We start from the raw sequence: 24,866 nt of genomic DNA on the forward strand, positions 1-24,866 counted from the left end.
CAGACTGATTTGCATATGGCCATGTCTGAACTGGGGTGGCAGAGTGGGCTAAAGAACGGTGATGGATTAAACCCAGATCAGTTGACTGGGGGTGAGTGCTTGCAATGTTCAACACTCCGTCCATCATTTCCTTTGGTTTTTGCTTAATATAATTGGTGCCAAAAGCTGTATCGCATCATTTTACTAGTGGCCAATGCTTTCCAAAGATATGTATACAATTCGCCTGTTAGAAATGCAATAGGGAGCAGATGATGTCTTGCACAGAGACTTTAACGCGAGGGGTCTATGTATTTACTGACGCAGTAGTGTGGACAAATCGTTTCTACGTTCTTGCATAACAGACATGCTTACTTGGCTTGCCCACCTTGCACAGAATTCGCATGTACTACTCTGGGAGCTTCAGGTACTTGCATCCTAGAGCCACAGATGCCAAATTGCTAGGTTGAGTTGCTTAGTTTTGGGGTGTCTGAGATGAGCCTGATGCTGAATGAGAAGGTCCGGCCAGCACAATGCTGTTTGCTACGTAGGCGGCCAACCAGTCTACTGGCCTTACTGGCAGGATCATGGCCTGCGACGGATGAACCAAATACTGGATGGAGGCCGGTTGAAGTAGTTCCCAGCCCTCTGTGATTAATTTGGGCTCTGAGACTTTGATCACTGGTGGTAACCTACCCTCTCCCACATTATGCTATGTAACGACACCCTCACATAGAGAACACATAGGGAAAATGGAACAAAGCTATTAACATCCCTTTTCCATGAGTGTCGGTATGCTTGCCCCGGATGGGGGGATACATATGTAAAGGTTCTCCATGTTGATTTCATTGTTCTGTATTGTAAAATGATAATTGATAAATAAGGGATGCAAAATAATTTTAAAAAAGAATGTTGCCCTGAGTGGCATATTTGTGTGCAGGCTGACTGATATATCCATTAGAATGGGGTACCAGGGTTGCCTATAATAGGTTAGCACCACTTGGTGGAGGTGAGGTCCCCACAAAGCGAGTGAGGTGTCCATGGGATTACCGGTGGAAGGGGGCCGAAGAAAGGTCTGCCTAGCAACACGTTGTTGCTGTTCCACTATAGGAAAGTGCACAAAATTTTAGCCTTTATCAACAATAGATCTTCCCATTGTGAGGACAGCCTCACAAGGCACTTTTGAAATGGGCACAAGTGCTTTGTGGTGTGCAGCAATATGTCATAGCAAGAAGCTATTATCCCCTATCAAGCTCAGAATCCCTATGATAAGCGGACTTCCTGTCTGAAAACGACGCTGCAGCTTTAGGAAAGCCTACGCCCTCTCTTGGTTGGTGCATGCTTCCCAATGATGGCGGTTAGGATGGATCCTAGGAAGGGATGGATCTGTTGGGACTAGAGGTGCAACATTTCGGCGTTCACTGTGAATTTTTACTTGTGGTATAAGGACACCACTGCTTGAGTATGTTGTCTGCTGTTCCTCTTGATATGGAAAGATGTAAGCGGCATTTCTGCAGGGATGAGCAGCCACCACCTCAAGACACTTTGTGAACACACTTTGGGCAGTAGTGCATTGAGTCCATGCATTGCACCCGTATGGGCTGAAAGGGAAAATTGCTTCCTTCATTTTCACAACTGCATTTTTAAACAGTTGCTGTATTTATTGGTTTGGCTGAGCAAATCTTGTTTCATCTTTTTATGAACTGTATATAGGCAGGAAAATGTCAAAACCTGAATATCTGTGACAATGTAAACTAGGGAAATGTTTTTAACACATTTAGGATTTTTGAATCACAAACTGCTTCTGTTTCATGAACCAATGCATTTTTGTATCAAATTGACTGCCTTTATTTCAAGAATCAATGCTTTAATGTTAAGAATTGATCCTGGTTTTTTTTATATAAAACTGTTGTAGAAGTGTCAATTAGTCCAGTTCAAAATCCAGTCACTTTTGCCACACATCAGATTGTTTTTTTTAAATAACCAATTTATACATAACCAATTTTTTTTTTGCAAAAATACAACGTGCTTTTATTAGAGCAATACTGGGGGGAAACGAGTGAGAGTTCTAAATCCATTCAAAACCAAATTTGAGTATGCTATTTGGTGAATTAAATTAAATATAGCAAGCACGATATGTAAGCAATGTCTAATTATTTCATAAAAATCTCTGTGGAACAAAGGCAGTGGAAAAGTAGGTAATTCAGAAAAGTTGGCAAAGCAAACTTGCCTTCTTTATCTCCTTGGGGAAATGGCTGCCTAAGATGCCCCCCAACATCAAAACATCATCACCAAGTACAGTTCTATGAGACAATTATAAAATTAGAAATTTAAAAACGAATGGAAATCCACGTTCATGCCACTGGAATTTGACACTACTAGAGTACTGTCAGCAATCTAAATAAAATTACGAGTGTGCAAAATTTTATATTCTTCCAGCGCTGTTGTACGGAGCTAACTTCATAATTGTAAAATTGTCAAACTCACATGCACGCAAAGGTTCTGTGAAAACGATCTTGAGGAGGGATTTTTTGTGCTTTATAAACTATTTGTCTCACACTTGCTTTTTTTTAAAAAACGTAGCAAATTTTGTAAAGTTCACAACGTTTTGGAAGATAAGAAATGTTCAGAAAAACAACAGATGCAAATTTCTCATAAATAAATTTGAGATGCTATTCATTTTTAATTCGGGTAATAAATATCAATAAATGAACATCAACGTATGAAACACAATTACCTGCCTCGTCCTCAGCAAAAGAGATGATGTACTGGTAATAGTTATTGATAAGACCGGGAAACATGCATGTTTGTCCAGCTCCCATGCAGATTTCATTATATTGCCACTCCCCAGTTTGTCGATTTTCCTTCAGTGCCATCAAACGCCTAAAGTAAAAAAGCAAGCAATATTGGCTAGAGGTATGAAGCTTCTTCACCACATTGCATATTCTCAACACATGATACATCTTGAAAGCAATATCAGTGCATTCATGTGTATTTGGAATAATATGACTTATTGATTGGAAGATAAATTTACAATCTGTAGTTATGGCTCTTTCAGTATACTATAGTTTCTGGAAAAGGTGGGCACCTCAGAAGGACCTCCTTACCAGATTTTGAGGAAACCCACTCCTTACATAAGGCTCTGAAACTCAGAAACTTTATGAAAATATGTTTAATGTGGATATCCTCAAATTTTGTCATGCATCTGTACTCTGGCCCAACACTGGTTTGCCCTGCATTAGACATTGTGCTATATCTTTGAAATGTGACCCTTTTGTTCCTCTAACATCAATATCCATCTTTAGCGTCATCTTTATTTCCGGCGGTATCAACCACAATGAACATGGGACTACATCTGCTTTTCAAAATGATTTTTAATGTAAGAGAAAATAGTTCGTAAACATTTACTTCTACTGCACATTTTGTCACACACGTGATGATTATAAAAAGAAGCAAAAGCAACAAACAAGGGTCTTTGTGACAGATAGTTTATTCTACCGTGCATTTTATTTTCATCCACCTGGGAAACAAATCTCATATGCTATAGATAAGAAATTGTCTATGCGTAGTATTTAGTATGAGAATGTTTGATTTGATCCTGCGCATTGCCATGCAAGAGATCAGAATTTCTAGTTTCAGGTGAGAAACAACTTTTACTATTACTAAATCCGCAGAAAAGAGAATGTAGGTTAAATTCTCTCTGCATTTCCTTATCAAACAACAGCTGCAGTTTGCAAGTATTTTCCAACATTCTGCAAGTACATTCCCACTCGTGCAGTTATGCATGGGGGTACTCCTGGGAATCTGCAAAAATAGCAGAGTCCCAGGTTACCTGTTTTAATTCATTGTGCAGTTCTAAACAGGTGAAATGTAGCCCAAATGTAGATATACACACAAAAAATGCATTCCTGACTTTTTTTTAGGAGAACTTTGTGAATCAAGCCCATAATACTTATTCTGTCTGCAAGCAAAACACAAATTAATGATATCCAAATCCCTTTTAGACACAGTTAACTGGAATACAATTCAGTAAATGGTCAAATCATTTCCCTTACCCACTCATGAAATCACCAAATATGTAGAGCCCATTTAAATTCGGAAACTCACAACCTCTATAGATGTACCCTCCTGTGACAGACTTCCCCAGTTTGTGAGGATAAGCATAAATTGGAAGTACGTCACCTGTGAGAGGGAAAACAACACTAGCATTACAATTACAATTACAATTAGAGATTCTTTTGTATCACTCTCATTCTTTCGTATATGCAATTTTTCCAAGAGTTAAAACAGGCACAGAAGTCCCAGGAAAGAAAATGTGAACATATTATTGACATGCTGGGACAAAACTATGTGCATATCGTTGACATTTGTCTTTGCTTTTCAGCAACATAATCCCACTTTGATGATGATTTCTTACTGCAAAACAATAGAGAATGCAGAGCAGGCTGACAAAACATGCCACCCCACTTGGCTTTCCAGTGTGATGAAAGTGCATCTGCAGGATTTACGGATACCCTTTTATCATGGAGACGCCAGCCAGGAGATGCAGGCGGTCTAAATAACTTTCCAGTTATCTGCATAAATTCCCCTAATTGCTTTTGGTTAGACAAGTTACTGTGATGAGGTTTAATGCCAGGACACACTTTAGGGCAATTGTGTGCTCTATGCAATTGCTTTCATTCATGAATTTATTCATTCATCCATCCATCTATTCATTTATCCAGTCATTCCTTCAGTTACATACTTTTTGTGCACCATCTGCATATTTTTGAATGGAGGCATTGGATTCAACCATTATGATTTTTAAAGTCTCAGTACCTATAAGTTAAACGGCATGGGTGCAAGAAAGGATCATTGGGGACTATGCAAGTGATCGAGGTAGGATCAGAAGAGGATTATGCCTTTCTTTTCACTTGTGGTAGTTCAGGAATCAAGTGAATCAACAGAGAACCATGTCCTTGTGGCACATACGTGTTACGAGGATTTAGATGAGTTTCTGATCTTTAATTGTACTGAAGGGTGCTGAGAGTTTTAGAAGGAAATGGATATGTTTCACAGTTTTCTAAAGTAAGATGAATATTGCCTTATATTTCCACGGTGGTAGTTTAAATACTACAGCCTTTACAGAACCTGCTAGGACACGTTTATTTTCCACGAAGGTGCCGATTTGGTCAGATATGCATTAATATATAACTTTATGAACCCTGGGGAGGTTTCAGATAAATCACTAGTAGTTGAGTTGATTTCAATTAGCTCAAAATTATTTTACAACCCGGGTAATCAGGCTCGATTTTAGACAGTCAAAGAAGTAAAGCTAACTTGACTGACTGGAACTACATTTAACTGAAAAAATGAAAATTATTTTTAATTACGGAGGCTTGAATGGCACTGTCGGAGTATAATTCTTCCTCCATGTCAAGTTTTGGTCTGTGTTCTTCAGAAATATTGGGACCAGGCTTGGTGAGAAATAAGAATAAGGTATCTTGTGGCACGTTTAACACTGATAAATTGATTGCCTTCTTGATGGAGGAAATTTTGCTGCTGCAAATCTTTGGGCAATTTTGTTATTTGGCATTCGATTTGTGATTATTGAGTATGACAACTTATTTCGACTTATAGAGGGTGTTTCGTACCCTCTTTTGCAATGTTGCTGTTGCATTTTTCTCTGATAGCTTTTAAGGTTCATAGAAGTTTGGTATATTTATTTGATCTTCATATTCTTTCTCATTTACAGAGGTTTTTCTCTTTAGCACACTTGTTCATTTCAAAACCAAGAGTTGTTGATCCAGGTTGTCGTTTTGTTTGGTTAAGAAGATGATTTTGTCAAGTGAGGTAGAGCTCGCTTAGCTGTTTGTGAACGTTTGTTCACACATCTGGGTGATCTCGAGTTTAAGAAGAGGCAGAATTAAGTGGCTGAACTAGTGCTTTGTCTGTGACGGATGTGATAAAATGCTCTTTCATGTATGTAGGTATTGTCTGGAATAAGGAAACCAGACCAATCCACTTATATAGACTTGATACAATGAACATTGCTTAGATTGGTAAATCCAAGGTCTATGATTTTTCCTCTAATGTGTATGGCAAGATTTGAGTGCTGCTAGTAGACATTGTTTAGAGGTACTTTCTGGAAGGAGCAGAATAGGCTCTCATAGAGTTCCTCCAATTTAGGCTGAAATCTCCAACGTATGCATTTTTAGAAGAGATGTTGTTGTGAGATGATATATTGGGAGACTTCCTCAAGTTATCTTTTCTTTCAACTTGGGGGGTGGTAAAACCTGTGAAAGTAGATGGTCCTGTTACATGAAGGGTTCCATGTGACTTTAGAAATTAGAAGATGTAGTCGTAAGTACAATTAAAGATAATCAAATGCAGAAGAAGGTGACTTTGAAAATGCACCTCATTAACTGTTCTCAATTTGATCAGCCAACAACTCACCCAAGAGATGCTCCAAATGCCAAACAATGTAAATTACGCACATCAGTTTAAAGGGCGGGATGGAGCCTCAGACTGATGGACAGTACAGCGTGAAGCATTATTCACATAGCTTTATTTTCTTGCCCCAACTGAGCCAGCAGTGATTATCTGCATTTTTATTTTGTGTCTTATTTCATTAAAAGGTTCAAGCGTAAATACATGTATATAGTCATGCTTTATAAACTACAAGGCTTGAATTGTGTTCTGTGCCTGTTCATGTTGGAAAACATCATTAACGTATTTGTCATCTCTATGGGCATTAAACTGTATATAGTTCTATCCAAATGTGTGCTTGGCTTCTCCCCAATAAAATACAATTGTGAAATTGCATACAACGGTTCATTCTCTTATTTTATTAACTCAGACCTTGTAACCATGTATCCATCTGACTAAGGGGTAAGCACTGCACTACTGCATTTGGTACACTCCTGTGTCTGTGATTTTTGCATTTGCTCCTTTGAAAATCACTTTTAGTAAACAAAACTGCACAAAAGGCAAAGTAGAAAAGGGCACAATCGCATAGTCTGGTTGAATTTAGACATCGCAGATTAATCTGAAGCCAAACCTCTTAAAATGCTAATGGCTACAATAAATTGAGCTTGTGGTGCATTCAACATGCAAATGCACAAGCTGTTATTTTGTTCAGGTCACATACTAAAATAAAACCGTCATTAGGGTTTACTTCATTAACAATGAATAGACAAATACTTTTATGTTAACATACTAACAGGCAGCATTCCAGTGTTATTGCTTCTATGCACAGCTCACAATCACTGGAGAGATTTAAAATCCAATTTAAGTTCAAATGGCTGAATCTTATAAAGAGCGCTAAAGAATTCCTTAATTTAATGCATTCAGAGGCTAACATTATGGACTATGGCACAACTCACAGCAGCATCTTTAAAGAAAATCAGAACTTAGGATCTAGCAAACTTCTTATACTAGAATGTTTATTCAATTAAGACTCCCTTCTTTCAACTCACTTTCAGTTTTGAATGCTGCTCTTTGACTGCCGTACATGCTTAGTCTGCTGATTGACTGTGCAGTCAGGGGTTGTATACTCTGACAAAATGTGAAGTTTTTCTTTAATGGAGTTTAGAGGGACATGTGTTGTGGGTAAAGTAAGGTGTGAGGATTTCCAGTATATGGAAATTAATTAATTTATTTTTCAGATAGGTGTTTCTCATTTTGGGATTGTTTCAAGTCTGAAAAAAAAACCTTATGTGAAGGTTTATCACAGTAGCACAATTAGCCCGTAGTGAACCAGTTACGGATAGGTGCATGAGATGCATTATATATGCACCTTTCAGTTTTGCTTCAGGTGGGTCCTTTCTTCCTGTGCTGACAGTAGGATGAGTGGGGAAGGTTGCATTCATTGTGAACAGATTTGCTAGTCACAGGACTCAGCACCATGGGATGCCTGAGACGTCATCACACAACACTGCAACAAAATCTGCCAGACTTTGACACCATTATAGATTGGGGATAGTTCTCTTTGTTAAAAGGAGAACAACGTTATAAAAACTTACATGAAGAGACATAGTTGACAGCTAACAGCTGAAGGGCTGTCAAACGAACATCCTTATATAACTCACTAAACGAGAAGGACCTCTTCTGTGAGGTAATGAAAGATAACATCAATCCCCACTTATTCGGTGGGCCGGTTGGTCCCACATGGCTATGAAGTAAAAAGAGAGGACAGAGAGAAGAAAAATGGAAAAAGCCTTAAGAAGGGGCCAGAAATTAAAGTGCCGGAGTCACATCCTGAGGTAAAACAACCTCTTAGGGAATCCCAACGGGTTGTGAATACTGCTCTCACCCACTCAAGTGGCATGCTTCATCATAGGGCCACTACAACAACCTGACGCAGACCAATGTCCAGGGAGGAGTGCAAGGAAAAATACAGAATATAGAAAAGGAAGAATTCCAAAGATAGGGATCCCTATTGCAGAGAAGAATCTAAAACTGTCTCAGTGGGTAGCCGAGACCTTTATTATGGATCCCACTAGGCAGGATTAAAAAGAAATTACTATGGGTATATGGGAAAAGTAACGTCACTATAACCCTGTATGCTGTACCAGGAGATTCTTCCTTTTCTATATTCTGTGTTTTTCCTTGCGCTCCTCCCTGGATGTTGGTCTGCGTCAGGTTTATCCTAACAAGGATGAATTTGATTGCAGGGAGAGAAATATATTTTTTATATGAATTATGGAAGTATGCACAAAAAGTTTTTAGAAAGGGCATATGCTCAGAAAGTCAAAACTACAGTAAGTAATGAGTTAATTCAATCTAGGCTCCTTTGGACATCCACTTGGCGTGGACTGACGGCCTATGGAACACACACACACAACACATAGCAAATTATAAGAATCAATATGATAGCCTCTAGGGGAAGATGAAACAATGATCATGAAAGAGGGATACTTAAGACCAAACATCATGGGAAGTTTGGATACCTAAATTATAAGTTTCTCTGTCAGAATAGGGAGTGATCCTATGAAAAGTCTGGAAAAATTCTTAAAATGATGAGAGGATAAATTCTTGGATTTATGGAGTCCTTCTGCAAGGACTTTTGACATGGCTGAAAAGGCTCTGTCTAAAAGCATTACAGTGGATATTACTCTCTTGAGAGGTGGAGTCAGATGGTAATATGTATGTTCGATAATAGTAATGTAGCTATAACCGCCATGAGGCATCACGCAGTCTTAAAGCTTATAAACCCAAAATTCAGGATGAAGAATCTGGTCTAGAGTCAAAAATAAATGCTATTTGATGAAGAAATGCTGAAGTTAATCAGTAAATATGTATCGACTTTCATCCCACATTACAAAAACAGGATGCCAAGTGAAGAGTTTTTGGTGCGAAATGTACGGTTAAATATTCATCTCAACAATATTTTAATCAAGTCCCAAAAGTGAAAGGAATTATTGATGCGAGTGGATGCAGAGAAGTTGGGTTTAGTTAATAATATTATAAATAAGAAAATCTATGGGGGCTCTAGCAAAATTCTCAGGATCTTAGGTTTGTAGGTGGATACACTAAATGAGGCTCTGAGACTCCCATTAAAGAAAATACAGTGAGGTTTCTTACATTTTGAGGAAAGAGTTCATAACTTTGAGAAATCTGGCAAGCATATTAAGTTGTATATCTTCATTGAGTCAGGCTGTTTTTTGGGGCCTCTCTACTTCTGCAGTAAGCAAAGACAAGCAGTCTGCACAAGGGGTTTTAGTATTGGAGACAAGGTGGTCCTGACTCAAGACGTGTGAGGAGAGATTCAATGGCTGAGAGAGAATAGGGAGGCATGGAATAGAAAGACATATTTGGAAAACCATCAGAGTTTCCAATAGAGATAGATGCAAGTTTGTATGGATGGGGTACATGTTTGGGTCAGCTGGAAACTGATGTCACATGGAATGCAGAGAAGAAGAGGATGGATATCAATGGTTTGCAGATGCAAGCAGGTTTTTGGGCTTTACAAAGTTTTAGGGTCAGATTGGAAGTTGTCTAGTTCTGGTAGAGATGGACAATGTCACAGCAGTTTGATATCCAAATCTTCTGGGAGGTTTGAAGTCACAAGAGTTATCAGAGTTGGGGGAGGAAATCTGGAATTTTTGTATGGAACACAACATAGATGTTAAGGCAGAATATCTGCCTGGTCTTCAGAATTAGGCAGTGGACTGGAATTCAGGGAATTTAAGGGATTAAGCCAAGAAGTATTTTGAGAAATTCAGAAGAGGCTGGGACAGCTAGAAGTGGACCGTTTCACCTTCAGACTGACTGTGGAGTGATGAACTTATTTCAGTCGGTGGCCTGGTCCAGGAGTGAAGTTGGTGGCGGTCTTTCAGCAAAATTGGAAAAAGAGGAAAGGGTATGCTTTACTTCCTTTTGGGAGGATTTACAGATTTGTACTAATGGTTTGGAAACAAGGTTGTTGTCAAACTCTGTTGAAAACTCCATTTTTGGGAGTCACAGCCTTGGTAACCAGATGGAGGTAGCGGTGCAAGACCCTTTTGGCTTCTAGCAGTGAAGTGTCTTTTTTGCATGGAAAAGATGGATAGGAACTTCCACTTGTTGAGAAAGGAATTTGGAACCTTTTTTATATAGAAGATATCAGGAGACTGAGAAAGTATAAGGGACTTTAGAAGGAGGCTATGGATTTGCTCAGAAAGTCTAGGGTGCCTGGCAATGGGTGTGGATTCCCAGGAGGCAGATGCTGTGAGTTTAGTCAATTGTATTACAAGATTGTACTAGTGTGGTTTATCATACTGGACAAGTAACTGCTACAGTGCAGCAGTTTCAGCAGGTAATTTGATGAAGCATGATAAAGAAATTTGAAGTGATTCATTGGTCTTTAGAATCACTAGGGGTATTTGGGTAAAGAGACCTCCAAGAGCAAAGCTCAGTTCAATGTGGAATGTGAAGAGAATATTCAATCTGATTAATGGGTTGTCTGAAAATAGATATCTAAGCATAAAACAATTGACAGGGAATTTGGCAACACTATTATGTGTGATTTTGTTCAGGGAGTATATAATGTGCGAGAGTTAGAGGTGAGTATATATGTTATGGATGGGTAATGTTTAGAGATGAAAAAATAATCAAACTATTAAGAAACAACCCAAATGGAATTCGGTAAAATGCCTGCACGTGGATGAGGAGTGTTTTTCTAAGTTCAGACCAGCAAGTGAGTTGCAGTTGTTGATCTCCTATGAAAATCTCTATAAAGCAGTTTCGACGGCAACTACTGCAAGGGTGGCGAAGAGTATTAAGTGGTTGTGTCATATTTGGTGCACATTCTATTGGTGTGCAATGGTGAGTAAAGTGTTATTGACTGGCGAAAGGAAGGTTGAATGGCATTATGAATTATGCTGATTGGTCAAATGCAAGTGCTTTTGCAAGGTTTAATTTGAGGAGGCTAGAGCTAGTCATTTAAGCATCATAGAGGCGCTTCCAACATGCAAGAACATGGAAAGCATTATGCCAATCTCCACGCTCACCCACATTAAAGTGCCTGGTGTACATTTGTTATTATCAATTCATTGAGTGATGATGTGGATTAAATTGAAATATATTTTTGTCAACTGTGATAGGTTGTGAAAAAAAAGGAAAAGAAAGACTTGTGAGGGGGAAAGAGTTGACTTTTTTATGTAATTAAATGTATTAATGTTTGAATTATGTCAGGCTGGGTTTAGGACAATTACAATTGAATAATGCATTGGAGAGGTTGCGACAAAGAAGGAGCTTCACTGAGAATGAGAATTGATTAGGAAGACGCTAAGCTGGTGTCAGAGCAATTAAAGAGGAAGTCAGTTGGAAGGAAGAGAGTCTTAACAGAAGACAAATCTTAGTATTCGTGTTTTAGATTCTAAATTCTGTTTTCTGATTGCCCCTGTCAGGTATGGAATATTTAAGAGTAATGCACAGTGCTAGCCTGTGTTTAATAACATTTTCACTGTAAAGGGTGTAACTTGAACTATAAATATGTACGCTTAATTTCCTGTAGAAAAGACAGAGTAATTTTTATGTATGATCCCAATGTCCATTCGAATCAACATTGATGCCACACTTGTTTCTGGTGGGCAACAATTATCCAGACTATCACAGCATTTCAGATTGGCGCTGCCAACATGGCAGCACAAGATTTCACGTGACCACTACTTTTGATGTGGGACAAAAGGGTTTATCTTAGGCATTAAGTCTATCTACCAGACACAACATATTGTAAATTATGTATCTCTAGTCCTGGTAGAGATGGACAATGTCACAGCAGTTTGATATACAAATCTGCTAGGAGGTTTGAAGTCACAAGAGTTTTCAGAGTTGGGGATGGAAATCTGTTATTTTTGTATGGAACACAACATAGATGTTAAAGCAGAATACCTGCCTGGTCTTCAGAATTAGGCAGTGGACTGGAATTCAGGGTATTTAAGGGATTAAGCCAAGAAGTATTTTGAGAAATTTAGAAGAGTATGGGACAGCTAGAAGTGGACCGTTTCATCTTCAGACTACCTGTGGAGTGATTAACTTATTTCAGTTGGTGGCCTGGTCCAGAAGTGAAGTTGGTGGCTGTCTTTCAGCAACATTGGAAAAAGAGGAAAGAGTATGCATTACTTCCTTTTGGGATGATTTACAGATTCATACTAATGGTTTGGAAACAAGGTTGTCAAACTGTGTTGAAAACTCCATTTTGGGAGTCACAGCCTTGGTAACCAGATGGAGCTAGCGGTGCAAGAACCAAAGGTGCTTCACCCAGCAGAGGCAATGAGTCGGTTCCGAAATGCAGAGACGCTGTCTGCGAAGTCCTGATGCATCAACGCCAAGGATCCTGTCGACGGTTCTGATAACCTGTGAAGCTGCGATGAGGAGATCCGGTGTCATCGTCAAGGCTGCTATCAAGAAAGGATGTGAGGAGCTTGCACCAGGCAAAGCGTCTCACAGCAGAGGTTCTGAATGCGATGCCTTGGTCCCAGATGCAGGAGGCTGCGGCGATGTGACTCTTTTGCGAGGGGTTCAGTCCACGCAACAGTAGCGATGCATCAGTTCTGATCAAAGATGCGCAGCTCAGCCGAGGAGATGCATTGTTTTGCATGGGGATGCGTCGCTCAGTAGAGGATGTGTCTGTTCTGCTGATGAGGTTGGTTGAAAGTTTTTTATGTCCCTATGTTGAGTCACTCTGGGTTCAAGTGATGGAGGTCTAGTCCTTCTCATACAAGCAGGAGGACAGCAGGCCAGCACAGCAAAGCCGGAGTCCAACAAAGCACCAGTCCAGCAGAGTGGCAGTCCTTTCAGCAGCACAGCAGTCGTTCTTCCTTGCATAGTCTTCATGGGTCCAGAAGTGTACTGAAGTGGTGTTGACAAAGGTTACGTACTTATACCAAGTTGTGCCTTTGAAGTGGGGGAGACTTCAAATACATGCCTTTGAAGTGCACAGACGTACTCCCTTCCTGCCTGGCTCTAGACTCACTAGGGGGTGGGATGTAGCTCTTTGTGTGGGGAAAGGACACAGCCTATTCAGGTGTAAGTGAGGCTGGGTCCAGCTCCTCCCTCCCATCCTGCCAGGATGGTGCATCAAGGGGGAATACAAAAACCCCAACTGTCAACCACCCCAGACATGTGATCAGAGACAGGCAGCAGGTACCATATGGCAAAAGTAAGAAAATGACAACTTTATAAATCGGTCATTTTCAGAATTGTATTTTAAAATCCAACTTCACCATGAGTTTGGATTTTAAATTGTGATCCCAGAGACACCAAACTCGAAAACTCTATCTCTTCACAATGGGGAATTACACTTATAAAATGTAATCCACATGCTATCCTATGGAAGAGATAGGCCTTGCAGTAGTGAAAAAAACCTGATTTAAGTGTTTTTCACTACCAGATACATTGCACCCTGCCTCTGGGTTGTCCAGGGCCTACCTTAGGGGTGACTTAGTGACTTATATTAATAAAAAGAGCAGATTTAGACCTGGCAAAAGGTTTACTTTGACAGGCAGACATGGAGGTGTAAACAACACCCACAGGCTCTGCAATGGCCAGCCTCAGACATGGTTAAGAGCTCTTAAGTGGGTGGGGGCTGGGGGGAGGGCACAATCAGTGCAACAGGCCCAGTAGTAGCATTTAATTTATAGGCCTGGGCACAGGGAGTACCACTTAACTAGGGACTAAAATGTAAATTTAATATGCCAATTGGGGATGATCCAATGTTACCATATTTAGGGGAGAGAGCACAAGCACTTTAGCACTGGTTAGCAGTGCAAAGAGTCCTAATACCAGCAAACAAAATGTCAGAAAAAGTGAAGGAGGAAGGCAAAAAATTGGGGGGGTGGGGGGGAAACAACCTAAGGCTATCAGGTCTAACAATAATCCTGTGCATAATACCTTCTATTGTCACTTCACTCATAAAATCAGTTTTAGAGTGGTCCATGAGATGTATTTTTAGACAGGTGACCATTTTTGGTAAGAACTGTGTAGGCTTCCCGTTTTGTGGCCACTAAAAATAAATACACTTTACTGAGGATCAACATCTGAAGAACAGCTCACCGCAATGCTTCAGAAAAGTTATAAAGTAAATAAACACACTTTCTGCAAAGAACATAACCCAGCACTGTCAAACCTAATTAAGATCGGGCACAGCCCTGGCCAGAATGCTGTAAAAATGTGAAGGTAAACAGTCCTTGACTCCTGGGAGCTAGAAAGGTGGAACGAGAGCCATAATTCACACTAAAAGTGAGAGATGGGGAAGTGGTATGAGATTCAAAATGTCTTTCTAAAAACAGAGATCTGTATAAAATGACTATGAACCTACATCATCTGGAAATTGACAGCGGGACTTAAAATAGTTATTCTGCATAGAGAAAGACATGGATCTGAATGCAGCTCGGGTAAATGTTTTAATACCAATCGCATAATGCATTGAGTTATGAATGTAGGCAGTCTGGCTCTCATCAAAAGGATTAGGAGGGCAGACTACTTTCAAGGTATTATTTGTAAAACTGCAAAACAAATGTGTTTTACAACTTAATTTGTCAATCATATTGGCTAAAATGTCATGGACTCTACAGGTGGGTCTTTAGAGAAACCCGTACTTTAAGTCAATACGAGCGGGTCTGCTGGAGCAAATAGGACCATTATTCCCACAAGACATCAACTTCCTGTGTGTTTATAAGTACATTTGGTGCTGATCCTCTAGACTGCTTTTAGAGTTGGATGACCTCAGCACCCCTTATCAACTTTGCATGTATGTTGAATGGATAGTATAGCTCTGGTAATAGATTGTGTTTGCAAGGTTAACAACTGTGGTGCAAAACTAGAAAAAGAAAATCAGACTTTGAAGAGCTCTGTGTGCTGCTCCGGTGTTGTTCCTCTACTTCAGACTGAGCGTGTCTCGACCCATGCTGTCCCTGCATTAACCTAGCCTGGAGTGCACTACTCCTCCATACACCTCCTGCACACCACTGGGGCAGGAAGTTGTGTCCAGGCTGGCTGTGTCCTGGTCTGGCTGTGGACCCTAGTCTTAGATAAAAGCAACACATGTCTGACATGACATCTCTCACCATTTCTTAAAGAAGGATGACACAGCTGTCTCATGAGAGATTAATACTCTGGTTCTTACCATGTATATTGCGCAATGCTCACGTTCTTGAGTTCTTGAGTAGATCTGCTGGAACAGCATGCTGATCTGGGTGGCCATTGGTTGCATCTAATAATTGGATAGTACGCAGAATGAAGGTGGACCTCTGACTGTGATGTGTATTTTTATGGCAGTCTGCAGAGATGTTTTCTTCTCCTCTGTGGAGCTATTGATTTTATTGCTCTGGTAAATTGAGGGGCCATGCGCCCTGAGACTTTTTCATCTTTGTGTGGTTTCCTGTGAAAGATTTCTTAACATTATTGCCTGATTATGGATTTTGTTGATCAGACGAACTATGATGAGATGCTCTTTGCGCCAGAACTCGAGACTGATCGTGGTTTCTAGGATAGTGCACCATCAGCATGACATGTACTACACATAAAGATAACGGTACACCATGGAAGAGAGGGGGTATGGGGAAAGAGCTGGGGCAGGCAACGTCTTGCTGGTAAGGCTGCTTAGCACTTCTCAGGAATTCAAAAGACTTGCTAGACTTCTGGGTTTCTATATCATAAGCACACAACAAACTGTTATTGACAGACGTTTATTGCATCATTTCTTCCGAATGTATGGGTCTTCTCACCATACCTCTACTGTGATAATGGCTGCTGCCTTGTAGTTCTCTCCCCATATGTTGTCACATTTTGGACTTCTTTTGGGAAGGATTCCTTAAGGTCTTGGCTCCGATCAGCCTGGTGACACAATAGGTTGCTATCTGTAGCTTCTGGGCTATAACTGTAGGCTGTGGTTCACATTACTCTCCCTTCCTGGAAGCTTATCCCTTTGAGCCTTTGACTAAGGCCCCCTCTTTTATAGTCTATGAATAAAGCGGCCTTACTGACACTATCACCTGAGCCTATTACTGCAGAAATCAGGGTCTTAAGAAATTTCTGCCCCCTACCTTTATCTGATTTCAGACTAGGTGATGATGGTCCAGGATGTGCCACAAGGATTATCATACTTCCCAAGTGGTTGGTTTGCCTTGGTTTTTCCCTGATTCTGCTGCCTATACTGGAATCAAGGAGTTTTGCTCTCCTGAGTGGCTATTTGTTTCTCAACTGGTAGCTGGTCAAGTTAAAAAGCTGACTACTGCTCCTCTGAGTGAGAGGGCACAACAAAGGCATGTTTCCTTGGGTCACTCAGCATCTGCAGGATATGATGGTGGGTTCACCTGTAGTATGGCAGTATTCTTCACAGAGGCTAATGGGTTCCCTTGCATGACAATTATAGGCCTGCCACCTGGGCTCATACCCATGCATTTGTAACGGACTGTCACCTAGAAGTCCAGAGCTCTCATGGGACTATTTTTGGATCTGGTGCACTGCATTTTTTTTTTTTTATAATTCTATTTTGCATTCACTTTATGTTACCCTCACCTTGGGTCCTGTCTTGTCTGGGTGTTGAGAATCAGTCTTAGCTTTTGCACCCTCGCTCAAGTAAGGACTGGGATAAGGAAGAGGAAGGATGAGATAATTTCCTGATTACTTACAAATAATCTACATTCATTCATGTCCCAGTCTTTCTTATACAAGTCCTCTCCTCTTTCCGCTTGCCCTCCCTTCCATATGTCTCTTTGGCACTTCTCTCAGGACCCGGAATGGGGATTCTTTCTTAGTACTGTCAGGTGTTTCCTTGAACACTGGGGATGGGTATTTAGAGAGCAGGACTGGGATTCACAAAATTTAAAGAGAAGAATGGCTCAGCAGTAAAGGAATGTGAAAAAATCCTACTTCCCAGCTATGTTATACATACAGGTTTATCTGCCTCTGGGAGGCGGCTCACCTCACTTTGTAGTTACGGGCTAAAATAATAAGTACTAGCATATGAAGTCATGAAGATTAACGGTAAGCAATCAGGAAATTATGAAGTACTAACAATGCTCCCTACATACAACATCTAATAAAATAAACACTGTTGCTTGAAAAGCATTCAACTTCAAAGTATAATGTGAAATTACCCAGTGAAGAATTGGAACAGAGCTTTTTATCGTAGCAGCTGAAGCCTTCCTTTGCTCTCCAGCCATAGTTTTTTCCTTTTTCTATAATGTCAATTTCTTCGAATTTATTCTGTCCCACGTCGCCACAGAAGAGACGTCCTTTACCTTCCTTGGTGATGGGGTCACCCCTATCAAACGAGCAGCGCCACATGTTTCTAACACCGTAAGCATAGACCTCAGGTCTAGCTGAGACATCATTAACAAATGGGTTGTCAGGTGGAATTCTATAAAGTGGTCCTTGGTTATTATTGTCAACATCAATCCGCAGCACCTTGCCTAATAAAGCTGACCTGTCAATGGTGAAAGAGAGAGCAAAGAAGCAGACGTTTAATACACATAAATTCGTAACAATAGAACATACTTTCTCCTATCCAGTCAATTCAAAGTAACAATCTTAGAGTGCTGGCTAGGCAAACTTTCAAAAATAGCTCCTAAAATGCACATTTCTGTTCCCTTGCTGAGAAACATCACATTTTAGAGTATAAGAAACAAAATAAGAAAGACAATTTACTGGGAATAGGAACCACTTACCAAACCTTAATTTATGAGGACATTTTTTTAAACTTAGAAAGAAGCATATTGTTTCACAGTCATTTTTGGGTTTCGCCTGCACAGCCCTTGTGCAGTGCTTGTGCAATCTACTGTATTTAATATAGATCTTAAAAGCGACTTACATTCCGACCTTACTTTTCATTTGTTCGTGTGCTTGCCACTTACTTTTTCTCAGTTTCTATTGGCTGTAGCATACTATTTCCAGTTGCTCTTCGTGTGTTCTTCTTATCGGTGGCCCATGGCCCAAGTACTCCTTTTCACCCGCCGAACTTCTTTGTTATTGTGAGCAAGCGTGTGCGAATCCCAATGAACGCTTACAGACTTTTGTCGAACTTCTTTGCTATTGTGAGCAATCTCTGGGCTGCTGGGTGAATAGGGCGCGACGAGGGGAATTCTTTCGGTCTCTTTGTCATTCCGTGAAGCAACCGGTGCTACTGTGGAGGCTGCTCTCTTGTTGCCAACAAATTGCTAGTGGCCGTCAAGCAGTTTGTGGCAATTGTAACGGACAACAGTGGCTTTAGCAATCATAGAAAACATGAGCATCAAGAAGCTCTGCATCGTCTGGTGATTTTTGCTAATTTTTCAAGTGCAGGAGTTTCTGTTATGAGGCTTAATTGGTGAGTGAAAAGTTTTCATTCACCTTCCGATTCGGTGTCTTTATTTGTTTGACTTGTTGCTCTATCCTTCATCCATCCATGCATCTATCTACACTTCCATCCAGCCGACCAAGATTTCTACTTATTCATCCATCCATTCATTAATCTGAGCAGTATTTCCTGTTCTGGTAGCCTATATCGCTTAGATTTTACAGTTGAAACCTAGCACATCTACATTGCCTTTGATTTCGGTTGGAAACATTGACATGGCTGCGGGAATTGCAACCCCTGCACCCATAAAGAGACCTGTAATTATATGATGAAAGCCTCTTTGCTATAACTCCCTGTGCGCCACAACGGAATTTTAGGGCCAGCACGAGATCCCTTAGCCATGCTGCTCTGCATAATTCCAAGAAGATTATACTGCAGTCGTGGCTTCCTCACCTCCAAACTATACGAATTATATTATCTCTTTCTGCCTCTGCCCCTTGCCTGCAAAAGCCTGAGGGAAAGACTCATATGTAATTTAAACTATTTTAAAATAGCTTGAATATAAAGGAGATATGTCGGAATGGAAGTTAAATTTGAAGTTTAAAGTTGACCTGTTTCAACACAAGCAGAGATCTAATGTAATATAAGATCTGTCAGGAAGTGTGGACACACATGCACACGCTCATTTAGGACTGCGTATAAATCATTTTGGCAAAGGCTATGTTTTTAAGTGGGGTGACTGGGGTGGGCTTGTAGGTTGGAGGGGAACGTGAACATGACATTCAAATGTTGCAGCTTTTACAAATCATAACTCCACAGAACTGATAATTGGAGTGTGGCTGGCCATTCGGAAAAGTGGGGCGGGGCCATGCCACCTCCCCCATCTTAGGGCATCTTATCCTTGCAGATGTCCCACTGAATGATTCCTAAATGCAGAACAGCAGAGCGACACCTCAATTGAACACAGGCGTTGCCCAGCCTAGCCCCCACTGCTTCAGTATTTTTTAACATAAGCAACTTTCTTGAACAAGTAACAATACTACCTTTTGAACACCATTGCACTGCTCACTGGTACTGTGGTGGCATTCCCACGTAGCAGACAGGCTTAAGGCCAAACCAGAAACGGTGTTAAGGAGAGCCCTGACAATTCTCTTGCATGGCTCTAAGAGTCTTTGCATGAGCCAAGCCATGAATGTTTTGGTATGCACATTGCGCAACAAGCATTTAAAAAGTCTAGGCAAAATTGATAAAAGTGTTACTTTAACACATGGAAAGATTTCACCTTAGTACATCAGTTTATATTGCTGCAGCAGATACTGTTATTTTGTGATCAACCTTTCTGTGATTGAAGTGCAAGATTTGGTCTGTTCTGGTGACTCAGTGGACAGATGTGTCAACTGTAGGGGCCTGTGTATGACCTCATGGTCACAGGTTCAAATCCTGGCAGCCTTTCATCCTTCTGAGGTCGGTTAAATGAGTACCATTAAGTTGGGTAACAATAAACATCTGTTATTCAGCGCCAAGATACACTTCTGGGTGAACATGCACTTAACAAATGCACATGTTATGTCATATAGGTGGAGTCAGGTTACATATAAGTAAGGCTCTCTGTTTTCCGTTTTTACAGATTTTTACAGATAAATAAAGACAGAAAACATTTATTTTCTTGTCTGTATTTATTTTTAATTGTGGATAAAAACGGGAATTGGGTTGCTTTTTGAGTAATTCTAAATACTGTCTGCCATGACTGCCAGGCCAATAGCTGTGTGGATTGATCTGTAAGGGAGCTACAAAAGAAAGGAATTTTAGCAGCAGTGGATATGCACAAGGTTGATACTGAAATTTGCATATTTTCTTATAAGTGCATTGGTTTATCTTCTGCCGGTGTTTACAGCATTGAAACTTAGTAGGCATTTAAGCATAAGTGCGTATTTACAGGTTGAATAAATGTGGACATATACTAATTTCAGCTTAATTTTTCAACAAAACCCCAAATAAATATGGATAAATACAGATAAAATTAGCAAAAAACAAACATGGATAAATATAGACGGAAATGTCAACAAAAATATACCATAAAAGCGGGAGCCCTACATATAAGCACTAAGCTCATTGGGCGATTTTGCTGAGATGGATTTGTAACCTGCATATAACAAGAAGATCTCTGCAGAATATGCATTCTCTTCTCCCCAGTGAGCTACTTCATCTGATTGGCACCTGTGGGCTGCACATTCACACAAAATTTCAACAGCCCTTTTACTTTTCCAAACAATACAAAACAGCTCCCATTATAACGTATTTTTAAATGATTTTCAAAATGTACACGTCTGTTCATTCATCTGTGTCTCTCTGTACAATTGTGTACACCTGTGTATATCTGTGTGCGAATGTGCATTGTGTGTGTGTCTGTTCGCCTCTGTGCTTATATCACTGATAGCTCAGAGAGGAGTACATTACCCTGAGACGTATTCCAGTAAATAAAAATATATTTGTTAGAAATGGGGGTCTCTAGTTGGCAGAGGTAGGTACCTGTGTCCAAATAGGGACCCTTCTTCCTAGTCAGGATAAGGGAGTTACACTCCTAAAATAACCCCTGCTCAACCCCTTGGTAGCTTGACACGAGCAGTCGGGCTTATCTTAGAGGCAGTGTGTAAAGCATTTGCACCTTACCAACAGTAATAAAGTGTAAGCACTACAAAAGGACACCACACCAGTTTAGAAAAATATCCAATATTTTTATGTACTTATTATAAGACCAAAAATGATAACCCACAATACAGTACTTAAAAATCTTCAGTTATCAAAATTTGCTTGAAAAACAGTTTGGTGATGTCGATGGCTCTATCCGGGGCTATCATGGCGTTGCGAGCAAACAAATCCAAACAGTTCTGGCTGACCACGGCATTGCGGACCAGCAACGGTGTCGGGAAGACCTGCAAACAGTACCTTTTAGATATGCAGGGCATCGGGGACCTCTTGTTGAGCTTCCGAAAGCACGGCGTCCGCAGGCATCTGTTCCGGAGGACGGTGCAGGGGTCGTCGGGGCCCTTGAAGTCACACGCGTTGCAGATGGAACTCCTCTCTGTTGAAGTCAGGAGAGCTGGCGTCGGCAGGCGTTGGGTGCTGCGGTGCGAAGTGCAGTGGTGCGGTGCCCTCAGGTCGTGGTGCAAGCAGCGGCTCGGTGGCGGCGTCATATGGCGTTGTTGGTGAGAATAGGGTCGCGCTGCGAAGTGAATGCGGTGCTGGCAGGTCGCGGTGCAAGCAGCGACATCATCGTTGCTGAAGCGCTGTAGTAGGCTGACGAACTGGAGTGTGGGATGAGAGAGGTGTAACTTTACGAGCGGTGCCTTTGAATCATGGTGCAAGCAGCGGCGAAGATGTTGGTGTGGAGAGTCATTGTCAGGGATACCAAAGCGTCATCATGAAGCGAGGCGATGCGGAGTGCAGTACCCACAGGTCGCGATGCGACCAGCGGCTTGGTTGTGGCGTCAGCAGGTGGTGTCGGTGAGACCAGGATCGGGATGCGGCATTGCAGCTGTGCCCTCTGCAGTGCCTTCAGGACATGGAGTCGGCAGTGGCATCATAGACGTCGTTGGGTTGCTCTTCTTCTGTTGCAGCACAAAACACACAGTCCCCAGTGCTGAGGGCAGAGGAGCTTGAAGTCTTTGCTGTTCCTGAGACTTCTTGAACAGGGGGCAAGCTCTACCTCAAGCCCTTGGAGAAACTCACAAAGTAGATTGCAGAAAGTTCAATCCAGTCCTTTCCCTGCCCAAGACAGAAGCAGCCACTGCAGACCAACACAGCAAAGCACACAGCAAAGTGGTAGTTCCTCCTCACAGCTTCTCCGGCTCTTCTTCTTGGCAGTCTTCTTGGTCCAAAAGAGTTCTAAAGTTCAGGGGTCTGGGCCCCAATATTTATATCCCAAAAATCCTTTGATTTCTCAGGCAGAGGGTGTCTGTGCCCAGCCAGAACCAGTTCTGTCTTCTCTGGTGTGGCTTCCTGGCAGGAGGTGGAGACGGCATTGTCAGAGGCAGACCAAGCCCTTTGAGGTGCAAGGAAATCTCCTCCCCCTTCCCCAAATGCAGCCCAGGTCTATTCAGCCCTTCCCTGACCCACCTAGACTATCTGGAGCCACTCCTGCACCCCAGCCTTCTGTCATCCAACACCCAGACAGGCAATCCACATTCCAGCAGAGGCACACGGGATGACTGAGCAAGAAAATACCAACTTTCTAAAAGTGGTACCTTCAAACACAGAATGTAAAAATCACCTTCTCTAAAATATGCATCTTTAGATTCGGAGTTCAGGCATACTAAACTTTATTTTCCTACCTAATTCCTCGGGCCAGTTATGTTTATTAGAGATTATAAACAAACTCCCCATTCTGTCCAATGGGGAACAGGTAGCCTTGCAATAGTGAAAAACAGAATGGGCAGTAATTTACTATCAGTACATGCCACACACACCAGGGCATGTCCTACCTTTCACATACACTGCACCCTGCCCACAGGGGTACCTTGGGCCTACGTTAGAGGTGACTGACATGTAAGAAAAGGGAAGGTTAGGGCTTGGCAAGTGGGTGTACTCACCAAGTCGACATGGCAGTACCAGACTGCACACCGGCTCTGCAATGGCAGACCAGAGTTACATTTAAGGCTATTTGGGTGAGTGGCAGAATCCAGTGCTGAGGTCCACCAACAGCATTTGATTTACAGGCCCTGGCACACGCAGTGCACTTTACTAGGGACTGACACATAAATCAAACAGGCCAATAATGGAAACCCCAATCCTCAACATATTTTACCACAGGAGCCCTTGCACTTTCCACTGATCAGCAGTGAGAAAAGTGTGCAGAAACAATAAGCCAGCACAAACAGAGTCAAAAACCGGGAGGTCAGAAAGCAAAAACTCTGGGGAAACACGCCAAAAGATGCCAAGTCTAACAATATTTAAAGGCCATCATGTCTCAAAGCGTACCTGGAAGTCAGTTCTGGAGCAGCGGGCTTAAAGCATTAACTCCAGTCCCACTCAGAGAGAATTAGGAGTGGGGATGAGCGGGGTACAGAAAAAACTGACACCAAAAAGTTGCTTCTCTCATTCGGACTTTCCATGCACTACCAGAAGCCATGTTGTAATTGCATCCATTTCAGTGAGATTTGACAGGTTCTTGAGGATGCTGGAGGCAAACTCAGGAGTTCATCCTTAATGAGCTTCCTCCATCATATCTTTAACTGTATCCCAGACCCCTCCCCCATCCTTGCTTGCCCATCCCCACCACCCCCGTTTTATGTCTCCCTCTTCCGTGCCACAAAAAAAAGTGAAACGCCTGCATCACTGCGCTTTTATTTTATTTACTTTAAACATGGCCGAAAGTAAAGAAAATAAAAGTGCTATTACACAGTCAACACTAGAGACGTCATAGCACTTTTATTTTTAATTTGCATTCTGCCATGAAGCCTACTAGCCGCACTGCTATGCAACATGGCAAAAAAGCATTGACAAGGTAAATAGATCTCATACAGGCAAAACCTATTGGCTTTGCCTATGCTTGTTAAAAAATACAGCTAAATATTCCATTGGGAAAGCATGAGGGCTCTATTTCTTTTAACATTGTATATTCGGTCAAGCAGTTTCAAACATTCCTATATTTTTGCTTTATGCAATGACTACGTGCACCTATTGCAATGTCACGGTACCATGTAATTATTTGGTATTATCATTGTTTGTTAATACTTTTACTGAACTTACATGTGCAGGAAATAGCTCATGCATATTCACAGTTCTGTTCACTATCCTGTTGGTCACCCTCACCGTTCACCCACAGGCTAGTGCAATTTGGATTTTTCTCATGCTGAACCTCACGATAGGGGCATGAAGGGGGATTACACTGGCATTCCATGCTCCAATTGGGCTTCTGTTAAACACAATCTCCTGGCACCCTGACCCATAAGAGGCCACTGCCATTCACGACTCACTTAAAAGTCACAAGACATGGATCCTCGAGGGACTACCAACCTATGATAAGGATTCAGCCATACCGCTTACTGACATCTGACTAGGAAACTCTAAGGAGCAGCAGGCTGGGGTGCAAGAGCTTATGGTGCAGATGCTTGGTCATGGAAAGGGACAAAGCTGAAAAGGGAGATGG

General features: G+C 41.4%; 1 protein-coding gene across 1 annotated transcript in view; it reads right to left on the reverse strand.

Moving 5' to 3' along the window:
- HHIPL1 (HHIP like 1) overlaps positions 1–24,866 on the reverse strand; it is a 139,919-nt gene that overhangs the window by 71,938 nt on the left and 43,115 nt on the right. Inside the window, exons 4-6 of the mRNA XM_085626415.1 lie at positions 17,541–17,869; positions 4,032–4,158; positions 2,714–2,859 (exon numbers count right to left, since the gene is read on the reverse strand). Coding sequence (XP_085482541.1) covers positions 2,714–2,859; positions 4,032–4,158; positions 17,541–17,869 — 602 coding nt within the window. The remainder of the gene's footprint in view (positions 1–2,713; positions 2,860–4,031; positions 4,159–17,540; positions 17,870–24,866) is intronic.

This window comes from Triturus cristatus, chromosome 9 (assembly GCF_964204655.1).
Source record: "Triturus cristatus chromosome 9, aTriCri1.1, whole genome shotgun sequence".
Taxonomy (NCBI): domain Eukaryota; kingdom Metazoa; phylum Chordata; class Amphibia; order Caudata; family Salamandridae; genus Triturus; species Triturus cristatus.